Source organism: Salvelinus fontinalis, chromosome 22 (assembly GCF_029448725.1).
Source record: "Salvelinus fontinalis isolate EN_2023a chromosome 22, ASM2944872v1, whole genome shotgun sequence".
Taxonomy (NCBI): Eukaryota; Metazoa; Chordata; class Actinopteri; order Salmoniformes; family Salmonidae; genus Salvelinus; species Salvelinus fontinalis.
Genome location: NC_074686.1, coordinates 9228847 through 9241180, shown reverse-complemented (window position 1 = coordinate 9241180; position 12334 = coordinate 9228847). Strand labels below are relative to the sequence as shown.

General features: G+C 48.2%; 1 protein-coding gene across 3 annotated transcripts in view; it reads left to right on the top strand.

Annotated features, from left to right (window-relative positions):
- Positions 1-12334, top strand: part of LOC129819725 (protein capicua homolog) — a 34208-nt gene continuing 21874 nt past the window's right edge. For 2 of the 3 annotated variants that reach the window (XM_055876260.1, XM_055876259.1), the window contains exons 1-4: positions 1-189; positions 3578-7506; positions 10960-11091; positions 11613-11781. In XM_055876260.1, the coding sequence (XP_055732235.1) occupies positions 3747-7506; positions 10960-11091; positions 11613-11781 (4061 nt within the window). In that variant the 5' untranslated portion in view covers positions 1-189; positions 3578-3746. The remainder of the gene's footprint in view (positions 190-3577; positions 7507-10959; positions 11092-11612; positions 11782-12334) is intronic. The other variant, XM_055876261.1, reaches the window with a different exon arrangement.

Here is a 12334-nt window from a genome sequence, read left to right as displayed (position 1 = left end):
GCTTCATTCACCATTTTGCGACTGTAGAGTAGAATGTACAGAGCAGTCAGTAGTTATTCCTCCTTTAAGTTGCTTTACAGAATAAAGATAATGTGACAGTCTGTTAAATGTCAACCCTGGATATCCGATTATAGGCCTAACGATTTCGCTACTGACTCGATAAATATCTGCATTGAAAATAATTTTGTGGTGAGTAAAACCTACAAATCTTTCTTCTGCAGCACTGCAGTAGCCTGTTTTGCTTTGTCGACCTGCTACGTTGTAGACGTTGCAAATAATAAGCACCCTCTATAACTACTAATACAATTATATTTTCATATTTTATAATACTCTACGGAGAGAAGTAAAGAGATGATTGGATGCCACACTTCATGAAAAGGGAGCGGTGCGGGTGGATTGTCAGCCTAAAACTTTTCCCCCAGAAAATATTCAACGCCATAACTGCCATTATAAGACTGAGACTTCCTAGAAGTGTTTTTCTTAGGTTGCGATTGAAAGCAAACATTGAAGCAATCTGTATCACCGACATAGTTATTAGCTTTATTATCTCTACATAGGCTACTATTCGTGATACAAAATGTCTATTTGAATCTGTCCTTCGCCTGCAGGCTTGTGGGCCGCGTTTCTACGTTGTGTCCACAATTTTTACTTTTTATTGTAACTTAATGTACAACGTTGCAGTTTGCACTCGCCGGTAAATTAATTACTAAGTTGCATCCAGTAATGTCTACATTTTACAACGGTTGTCACGAATTAATTCGCAGCATAATTACTTTGGCTTCTGTCGCACGATGTAACGTTAATTACATATTGTTAGATTTAAGTAAGCCTAAATCTGTTTGTAATACCTTTTTATGAGTTGTTCCACAGCAACATATTTTGGAATACTAGGCCTTTAAATGTTTAATGTCCCGTGTTAAATGTTGCACGAAGAAGATTTTTCTAAGCGGCCTTGTGTTGTTAGACCTGCGTCACTGGACTTCACGGCCCTGTTGTGTAGTAAGCTGATAGTAATCGCAAAGCACTACGACCAATAAGAGTGGTTGACACATATACAGCACGGTAACGTTACTATTCAGCAAAACTAACAGTGACGCCGTTCTTGCATTCGTTTGCATCTAACAGTACTTCAGTTTAGGGTTGTAGTTTGTTTTTGAGCTACATTTTTGATCTACACCTAAGTACTTTGGTAGGCAGGCCCTACGTGAAGTTTGTAAATTATCCGGTAGTTGCACTATAGGTCAATATTCTCCAGTAGTTATCATCGTTTAATAGTTATGTATTGATGAATCGAAACTGTAGAGGTGTAAATTCACCCCACTGTGCACACACTGGTTGAATCAACGTGTTTCCCACGTCATTTAAATGAAATTACCTTTATCCAACGTAGACTATACTTTGAATTGACGTCTGTGCACATTGGGATGTTATGTGAATATTGATTTTCATTATGGTCACATAGGATATTACCACAAGTTCTCCAATTGTGACAAATGGCAATGTTATAACATGGTAATATGCTAAGTTTATACAGCATAGATATAGGCAACATATATATTTTATTACCTTTATTTACCTAGACAAGTCTGTCAAGAACAAATTCTTATTTACAATGACGGCCTACACCGGCCAAACCCGGACGACGCTGGGCCATTTGTGTCCCTGTGGGACTCCCAATCACGGCCGGTTGTGATACAGCCTGGATTCGAACCAGGGTGTCTGTAGCCTCTAGCACTGAGATGCAGTGTCTTAGACAGCTGCGCCACTCTGGAGCCCGAGTGAACGTTGACACAACAGAAGAGTGAACATTGACGCAATATTGATAAATGGATAAGGCTCATACATTTAGAAGGGAAACGCGTTGTACCTTCGTTTAGCGAAATTGTTATGCCACTCACCCACATACTTGCCGGTGTGCACTATTGAGTAAACAATGTGCACACTTCTAACTTGAAAAAAGTGAGTCAACAAATGACATTATGATGACAGTTCTTTGAACGCAATCTCAAGTCTCCCAAATATAATTTGCATAACACAGGTACCGGGTTGTATCTGTGTGTATTATCAAACAGCAGTTTACGTGTAGTGTGGTCACAACAATACAGGTCTGTAGTTTCTCATTACAAGTGGATAGATACCTTGGAGTTCTGTAGAGCTAAATGAATTAAATTACTAGACGTACATGACATTGTAACAACCTAATATTCAATAAATATGATCATTTCTCCATGACATGTAGCATTAAATCCCAACGTGATAAAAGCAAACTCATACTCCACAATATCATTTTGTCTAGACTTTGATGTTTGTCTTTGGTCCTGCTTTGCTAGAGGATTAGATAGACTTTTTGTTGAATCACGGCGTTGTGTTGTCTGAAACTCTGAGGCGCATGGGAACTGTGTGCTGGAACAAACGACCCAGAATGTAAGCATGATAGGCCTACAACACATGGCGCTGCCTGCTTCAATGGAAAACCCAAACCAAACCTGTTGGTTTTCAGTTCGTTTCTGTCATCAACATTTGTCAGAATTCGAGCAACATAGATGTTTTCCCTGGCAGTGAAAAAGGCCTCTAAATGAGAGAGTGGTTGTTGGTATGAAATCTAAGGAGAAAGAGAGGGCTAAAGACAGAGGATAATGAAGTAGCAGGAAGTTAGGTAATGACAGGAAGTGTGGATTGTAGGGGCGGATTGGTTCAGCTACGAAATAGATGAAGGTCACCACCGAGAACCAGAGAGAGAGAAAGAAGGAGTGAGTAAGAGAAAGAGAGAAATGCGAGTGAACAAGAAGGAATTCCCCCTCCTCAACTGTAATAGCCAAGAAACCAGAGAGAGATAGAGAGAGAGTCTGTGTGTGTGTGTGTGTGTGTGTGTGTGTGTGTGTGTGTGTGTGTGTGTGTGTGTGTGTGTGTGTGTGTGTGTGTGTGTGTGTGTGTGTGTGTGTGTGTGTGTGTGTGTGTGTGTGTGTGTGTGTGTGTGTGTGGGTGAAGACTTGTCTGGACAAGCACTTCCAAATGTGCTCGCCACTATTCTGCTATATTGTTATATTACTTTACACACTATATAAGATTGCTTCATTATGGTTTCATTTGTATTCACACAGGGTTATGTGTATAATTATATGTGATACTTAAATCTTTTCTCTTGCCCATTCACCCTCTGAATGCCACACACACACACACACACACAATCCATGTCTCAGTTGTATCAAGACTTATAGCTTTCACCTGGATTCATGTGGTCAGTCTATGTAATGGAAAGAGCAGTTTTTCCTAATATTTTGTACACTCAGTGAAATTCATGTGAAATGATTTTGTAATAAAATGGTAATACCCATTACTTCTTGAGTTGAATGATATATCATTCATATCAATAATGAATGCATTACCAAGGACACAAAATACATGGTTTTATAGAATAGGTCTGTATTTGAAATTATTTGGTAAAACTGGGTCCAGTTTTTCTTTGACAACCACTTCTCCCCACCGTTACCTTATCTGGTGAATAGGCTTTGTATAATGTCACAGTGCATTCACCACATGAATAATCCATCCCTTGTTACACTCTGCTCTGTTTCAGGGTTTGCAATAAGGCGGAAAGAGCTGGAGAAACAGAAAGAGGAAAGGGCGGGAGAAGAGAGAGAGGAGCTGGAAGAGCAGGGAAATAGAGGGAGGAGAGAGGAACAAAGATTCTGGACTCTGGAAAAATTAAGCCACTGTAAATAGTAAAGAAAACTCCCAATGCAGAGATGAAGCCGATTAAAAAGCAAGGAAGGCGCTCGCCCCCGTCGACCCGAGCGAAAGGGGGGAAGAGACGGGGGACAGGGGACAGTGGAGAGAAAAGAGACTCGGAAGAGAACAGAGACCGATCCCCCAAAATTCAGACCTCACCCCAAACCTCATCTCACTCAGAGTCTTCTCAGGAGGAGTCTGTGACACTCACAACGATGGCCATGCCAGAGAGGGAGGGTCACAGAGAGGGGCCCCGGCTCCCAGAGACAGCGGCCGCAGCAGCAGGGTCCCTCCCTGTGAAGTCGGAGGACTCCCGCCCGGGGAGCGTCAAGTCGCTGAGCGCCCACAGCACAGACAGCAGCAGCAGTGCCACCAGCGCTGCCAACAGCCCCAACCCCTCATCCAACCGCAAGACGGCCACCTTCAAGGCCCGCGTCCCCAAGAAGAAGTACACCTCTGAGCACTGTGCTGCCGCCGCCGCTGCCGCCGCCAACCACGGACACCCCGGCAACACCGGCGCACCTCCACTGAACAGAAATAGTGCTCACTGTGACAGTAACGCCGGAAGTCAGTTGTCGAGCTTATCTTCGGGGCCCGGGTCTGCGGCGAGTGAGGGCGGTTCGCTCACTGACATCAACAGTCAGACCAGGAGACCAGTGGAGGACTACATCACCACTATAGCTCCACCACAGGACAGGGATAACACACCTGGACCCCCTCCCACAGGGGACAGAGTCAGGAGAGGCCCAGAGGGAGGCAGAGAAATCTCCCCCAGCCCTGTCCGCTGCTCCTCTACAGACACGGCCAGCGAACACGACCTGGACGTGAGCGAGCCACACCGCTCCAACTCTCACCACACCAACCTCACCACCGAAGCACACACCCTGGCCCTGGTGCAACGTAGCACCCAGCACACTCCGACCCCACAGAGCCTGTCGGACGCGCTCGCCGACGCCCTGGCCAAAGGTCTAAAGAACCAGCGGGTGCTAGCCAGGCAGGCTCGGAGGAGGACTGGAAAGGGGGAAGAGGAGAACGGAGGAGGGGGGAGGGAGAGCATGGACTCAGTGTTCAGAGCGGGAGTGGTGCGGCGGGTGAGCGGCGAGCACGGCAGCCTGGAGGTGCAGCTGAACGGTGAGAAGGAGCTTTACCGCTACCCATTCCGTGAGGGCTCCCAGGGACCCGTGGACATTATCATGGACGCCCCGCCGCCCGGCTCCCAAGCCGTCCCCATCGGCACCGCTGTGTGCGTGCCCTTCGGAGGTAACGAGGACGGCGGCACCACAGAGGCCCAGCGCCAGTGGTACCGAGAGGGCCTGGTCACCCAGGTGGACTCCCACCCGGCTGTGTCCTACCCCTATAGAGTGTTGTTAGAGGACAGAGTGCCCCCAGGGGATGAGGAGGGGGATGGCAGGGTGGGCACTCCGACCGCTGTGTGGGTGTCCCGTCAGAGCCTCCGCCTGCTGGTGCCCCCCTGGGACCTGGACCTGGGACCCTGCGGAGGGGGGCGAGAGGAAAGCGATGCTGCCGCCAAGAGAGGGCGAGAGAGCGAGAGAGAGAAAGAGGACAGGGACGAGATAGAGGTGGAGCAGGAGCTGTGTCGCCTCAGCCGTGGGATGGGGCTCAGCGCGACTGTGGCTGGGTCCGTGTTGGGGAGGCTTTCATACCCTGGAACGGCCCCCGCCTCCTCGTCTTCCTCCACTGTCAGCTCCCCCGTCACCCCCGCCTCGGTGCTGAGTCTGGTGGCTGGAAGAGACTGGGAGCGAGAGAAGGACCTGGTGGAGAGAGAGCGGGAGCTCCAGAGGAAACAAGAGAGAGATAACCGAGAGAGGGCCAAGCAGCACCACCACTTCATGCCCCTGACCCCCGAGGAGGACATAGAGGTGTCCCACTTCAGCATGGTGCCCATGGGGGCGGCGGGGGGGGCGGCCAAGGCCCTGGCGGTGTCCCAGCACAGGCACATACTCTCCAAGCCGCCCCCGGGCTACCTCAGCCCCCACCTGTCCGTGGTCCGGAGCCTCGGCGGCACCCCGCTGGTGGGCCCCCACCTGGCCCTCAACCCCCACCCCCCTCCCTCCCCCACGGTGCTACTGGGGCTGGAGTCGGGAGCGCTGGCAGCGGGGGCGGCCGTCATCGCCACCCCTCAGCTCCCTCCTCTGTCCTCCTCGTCCTCCCGTGGCTCCCTGGATAAGCCACCCTCTTCAAACTCCATCTCCCACGGTGCATCTGGAGGGGGTGGAGGCTCGTGCTCGACATCCTCGTCGCGCTCCCGCACCCCGCTCACGGCGGCCCAGCAGAAGTACAAGAAGGGCGACGTGGTGTGTACCCCCACGGGCATCCGCAAGAAGTTCAACGGCAAGCAGTGGAGGAGGCTGTGCTCCAGAGAGGGCTGCTCTAAGGAGTCCCAGAGAAGAGGGTACTGCTCGCGTCATCTCTCCATGAGAACTAAAGAGATGGAGGCCAGCGGAGGGGGCAGAGACCGTGGTGGGGCCAGCAGTACGGGCACCCTAACCCCGTCAGACCTGAGGCTGGGCTGCGGCCGGACCAGTTCAGAGTTCGACTGGGACAACACGTCGCGAGACAGCAGCGAAGCGAGCAGTAGGGGAGGGGATTCACGCCCCCGCCTGGTCCTGCCCTCGCTCCTGCCCCAGGACTTATCACGCTTCGACTTTGATGAGTGCGAGGCGGCCACAATGCTGGTATCTCTGGGCAGCTCCCGCTCGGGCACGCCTTCCTTCTCTCCCATCTCCAACCAGTCGCCCTTCTCGCCCACACCGTCGCCCTCGCCTTCCCCGCTTTTCGTCTTCCGCCCGGCCACCTTCAGCCCCATCACGGCGCCGCCTTCGCTCACCCCTCGCCGCCACCGTCACCTGAGCGGCACTAAGATGGTCACGCCGGGCTCGGAGCGCGAGCGCCACCTGTCGGGCATCGTACCCACCTTCCAGACCAACCTCACCTTCACTGTGCCCATGAGCCCCAGCAAGCGGAAACTGGATGCCCTTCCTCCGCCCCTGCCCCTTTCTGCCCAGGATTACGCCAAGCCCGACCAGCAGTTAGGGGAGACTATAGGCCTCAGCCCAGCCGCCTTCAGGGTGCTCTCTCCTCAGAGCCAGCCCACCACCCCCTCCTCCCTCTCCTTCCCCCGGCCCCGGAGCGCCACCAGCCGCCCCCCGTCCTCCGCCGCCTCCACCCCCCCGCCAATGCTGGTGTCCCCCACCCCTCCCTCCCCCTTGCCCCAGGACCCCAGTCCCCGCCGCGTCGTGCCCCTGCGAGACTCCCCCGTCATCGTGCGGAACCCCGACGTCCCCCTGGCCAAGTTCACAGATGGACCCCTGGTGAGGAGGGGAGGAGGAGGCCGCTCCTCCAGAGAGCACAGCCAGCCCCTGCACCTTGCCACCGGCCTCCAAGCACCCGTGCCCATCAACGGCGCCGCCACCAATGGCGCAGTCCTCCTGCGAAACCCCGCCTCCACCCTGGTCCTTGTAACCTCCTCCCAGTCCCTGACCCCAGCCGTCGCCGGACACCCTGCCCACTCCAGCCCCACCCTCAGTGGTGGCTCCGCCTCCATCTCCTCTACTGGCTCCGCCCTAACCAGCTCTGGATCAGGAGGTAGAGAGTGGGAGAGGAAGCCCGGCGGGCACCAGGACGCCATTGGAGGGGCATTGCCCCAGCCGGTAGCCTGCCACCCCTCTCCAACCGCCCTGCTGCCCCTCATCCTACCAGCCGAGTCCCCTCACCCTGCACCCCGCAAGGACATCATCATTGGACGGCCTGGGACAGGTAAGACAACAATTATTATTGGGGTGTATAGGGGTTAGTATATAGAGTTGTATAGGATAGTGGTTAGTATATAGAGGTGTATAGGGGTTAGTATATAGAGGTGTATAGGGGTTAGTATATAGAGGTGTATAGGGGTTAGTATATAGAGGTGTATAGGGGTTAGTATATAGGGGTGTATAGGGGTTAGTATATAGAGGTGTATAGGGGTTAGTATATAGAGGTGTATAGGGGTTAGTATATAGGGGTGTATAGGGGTTAGTATATAGAGGTGTATAGGGGTTAGTATATAGAGCTGTATAGGGGTTAGTATATAGAGGTATATAGGGGTTAGTATATAGAGATGCATAGGGGTTAGTATATAGAGGTGTATAGGGGTTAGTATATAGAGGTGTATAGGGGTTAGTATATAGAGGTGTATAGGGGTTAGTATATAGAGTTGTATAGGATAGTGGTTAGTATATAGAGGTGTATAGGGGTTAGTATATAGAGGTGTATAGGGGTTAGTATATAGAGGTGTATAAGGGTTAGTATATAGGGGTGTATAGGGGTTAGTATATAGAGGTGTATATGGGTTAGTATATAGAGGTATATAGGGATTAGTATATAGAGGTGTATAGGGGTTAGTATATAGAGGTATATAGGGGTTAGTATATAGAGGTGTATAGGGGTTAGTATATAGAGGTGTATAGGGGTTAGTATATAGAGGTGTATAGGGGTTAGTATATAGAGGTGTATAAGGGTTAGTATATAGGGGTGTATAGGGGTTAGTATATAGATGTGTATAGGGGTTAGTATATAGAGGTGTATAGGGGCTAGTATATAGAGGTATATAGGGGTTAGTATATCGAGGTATATAGGGGTTAGTATATAGAGGTATATAGGGGTTAGTATATAGAGGTGTATAGGGGTTAATATATAGAGGTGTATAGGGGTTAGTATATAGAGATGTATAGGGGTTAGTATATAGAGGTGTATAGGGGTTAGTATATAGAGGTATATAGGGGTTAGTATATAGAGGTGTATAGGGGTTAGTATATAGAGTTGTATAGGGGTTAGTATATAGAGGTGTATAAGGGTTAGTATATAGGGGTGTATAGGGGTTAGTATATAGAAGTGTATAGGGGTTAGTATATAGAGGTGTATAGGGGCTAGTATATAGAGGTATATAGGGGTTAGTATATAGAGGTATATAGGGGTTAGTATATAGAGGTATATAGGGGTTAGTATATAGAGGTGTATAGGGGTTAGTATATAGAGGTGTATAGAGGTTAGTATATAGAGGTGTATAGGGGTTAGTATATAGAGGTGTATAGGGGTTAGTATATAGAGGTATATAGGGGTTAGTATATAGAGCTATATAGGGGTTCGTATATAGAGGTGTATAGGGGTTAGTATATAGAGGTGTATAGGGGTTAGTATATAGAGGTGTATAGGGGTTAGTATATAGAGATGTGTATGGGTTAGTATATAGAGGTGTATAGGGGTTAGTATATAGGGGTGTATAGGGGTTAGTATATAGAGGTGTATAGGGGTTAGTATATAGAGGTGTATAGGGGTTAGTATATAGAGGTATATAGGGGTTAGTATATAGAGGTGTATAGGGGTTAGTATATAGAGGTGTATGGGGGTTAGTATATAGATGTGTATAGGGGTTAGTATATAGAGGTATATAGGGGTTAGTATATAGAGGTATATAGGGGTTAGTATATAGAGGTGTATAGGGGTTAGTATATAGAGGTGTATGGGGGTTAGTATATAGATGTGTATAGAGGTTAGGGGTATATAGACATCATAGTAACATACATCAGTGATAAGGGAAATGGGAAGAGTTATTTTTGCAGTTATGCAACACCATTCTTCCACAAGAAATTCCATCAGTTGGTTGTTTTGTTGACTGTGGTGGAAAAAGCTCACTCAGGCTCTGCTCCAGAATCTCCCATAAGTGTTCAACTGGGTAGAGATCTGGTGACTGAGACGGCCATGGCATATGGTTTACATCGTTTTCCTGCTCATCAAACCATTCAGTGACCACTCGTGCCCTGTAGATGGGGGCGTTGTCATCCTGGAAGAGACCACTCCCATCAGGGTAGAAATGATTCACCACAGGTCGAAGGTGATCACTCAGAATGGCTGTGTATTCATTGCTGTTTACCTTGCCCTCTAAGGGGTTGTGTGGATCTAAACCATGCCAGGAAACTGCACCCCACACCTTAGCAGAGGCGCCAGAACCCTCATTTACTCAAGTGTTTTCTTTATTTGGGCAGTTACGTATGTTTAAAAATGAGTGACTTCAGTGACAATAATTGTACATTTGAGTGTGGTGAAATGGCGCAACATGGCTGCAAGAGCGCTGTGTCAGGCATATGGTAGTGTAACGTTTGTGGTTCAGCCGTCTGGTGTGCCTTTCAGAATGTTTTGTAGGGGTGTGGCTCAGTGTGTGTGTGTGTGTAGTGGGGCGGGGGGGGTTCAACGAGTGTGTGATAAGGGGTGTGGGTCTGTGTGCTTCAGTTTCAGTTCAACTTTGAAAAAGGGACGTGTCTAAACATGCAAGGCAGCTGAGGGCAGGGAGGACACACACAAACACACACAGCGCTCAATATAGCAGACACTGCACAACCTCGGGCAGAGTACCAAGGGCAAGTCCAGTGTTTTTTTTTTTTATCCCGCTGAAATGGAAAGGACCAATAGTATTACAGTGTTGTCATGGATACTTTGTCTCTGGATAGAATTAGTGCAGTCAAGTGTAGAGCTCTCTTTGCTTATTGGATCGTGCTTTTCTCCGCTATTCTGTCAAGTCGTACTCTATGGGGGCGAATCCTAACTTCCACTTCAAATGTTCACTTGGTCCCATTGAAGTCAACGGGAGAGGAAGTGAATGCTTAACGCTAGCCTGTCTAGAGCGGTAGTCTCAGCGTGTGTGTATGAAGTAACGTGCTCCGCCGTGGCCCTCCCAAATGTCATGAGATTATCTGAGGAGGGCTTGCAAGTTCAAGACTTCAAACACTTGTGAGAAGAAACCCCTCTGTCCTGTAAACACAACTCAGTCATCCTTCCTCGTGTACAGTATCTCACCTGGCCAACATCACATTAAATCAAATGTTAAAAAGAGTTTTATCTGAAACCAAAAAGGGTTCTCCAAAGGGTTCTCCAAAGGGGACAGCCGAAGAACCCTTTTGGAACCCTTTTTTTCTAAGAGTGTGTGTTTTCTAAAATGGTGGGTCAATTCCCAATGGGGCTGAGAGGGGCATGACTAAAGACTGCTCAGACAGGAAATATTTTGTTTTCTTAAGAGTCACAAGAGAATTCAAATGGCGGAGAATTCAGTATGGTCACGCCGTCATGGCACGAAGACGTTTGGGAACCACTACAGTTAACCCTCACTATTTGAGACTAAAAATAAATCACCAACTATTCTTAATATTTTCCTTCCGAATCTGCCTTTTCCTCCCACAGTATGGACCAATGTGGAGCCCCGTTCAGTGCCAGTGTTTCCTTGGCATTCATTGGTCCCTTTCCTGGAGCCCAGCCAATCGAGTGTGGCTGCCCAGCCCGCTGATGGCCAACAGCTTGTCAATCAGAGCAAAGGTGAGGATTTGTTCAACACTTCACTCGTGTTGAAATAAATAGGCCTATTCTAGTCAGGTTGCATACACAACTCATGTGTTGTACTTACTTCTTTTGTAAAGATATTTAGTGTACAGTATACCGTATTACATCTTTCACTAAATCTTTCACTGCATCACTTCATAAATAAATAACTTCAATAACTGAACAAAAATAAATAACTCTTAGTACAAATAAAACATTTTTTTTTTTAATGTTGGTGACATTCGACCTGCGTGTTTTTGCAATTACCTTGAGATCTAGTTACATGGGTTACATCGAGTTGATCATTGTGTCCAATAATCATAATTTCTCTATTAAACCATTTTAGCTTCTTAATGTAAGGGATAATCAACAAGGGGCTATGCGTTCTCTGGAAATAATGTACTGTGCAGGAGGTGGGTGTCAGGACACAGAGCAGAGTGATAATTACCAACCAGTTATAGATGAGGGATGAAAAACAACCAGCGTCCACCAACTAACTCCCTTCTCACTTGTCTCAGAGCCCCGTTGTGGGGTGGCCCTAGTGAGTGACGGATGGGTGGGTCCACCAGACGCAGAGCAAGGGTCTCCATCCCGCCCACCACCCTCCTCCAAAGACAACGACCCCCCAGCTGGAAGAGCAGAAAGAGGTGGAGCCGACAGCGAGACGGAGAGCGATGCAGACGACCCGTACGTTTTTTAAAATAGGTTGTTTAATGGTCGATTGAAGGTGTGTCGACTGTTGTATTGCAGGTGACACACTACGAGTGGGATGTCAAAGGAAATAATGTTGTCTGTAATCTTTGACAGCCCCACTATGGCTTTCTAGAACATTCCATCACAAAGGCTTGCATTGCAGTAGGACAAGACCAGTTCTCTTTCAATTGCACTGGCGTAATTGATTGTTGAATTCTCTTAGTTTGATGGAGAGACCTACATAGAGAAAGTGTCATAGTTGTGTTTGTATACAATAGAATGTACCACTTAAAACCACAACATTTGCTTGGTATTTAAGTGATGAAGAAGGATAAAAGCTTTTTGTCCTCCTCAACCTTTCTTTATCCAGGTACAGTATGTTACTAATGGCATATTCTCTTGAAGAAATAGCTATTAGCACAGAATTGAAGATGATTGGAAAATCTGTCCTACACATTCATACATTATTAAATGTTTCTGATTGGCAGGCCATATTCACATTAAGTTTCTGATTGGCAGGCCATATTCACATTACGTTTCTGATTGG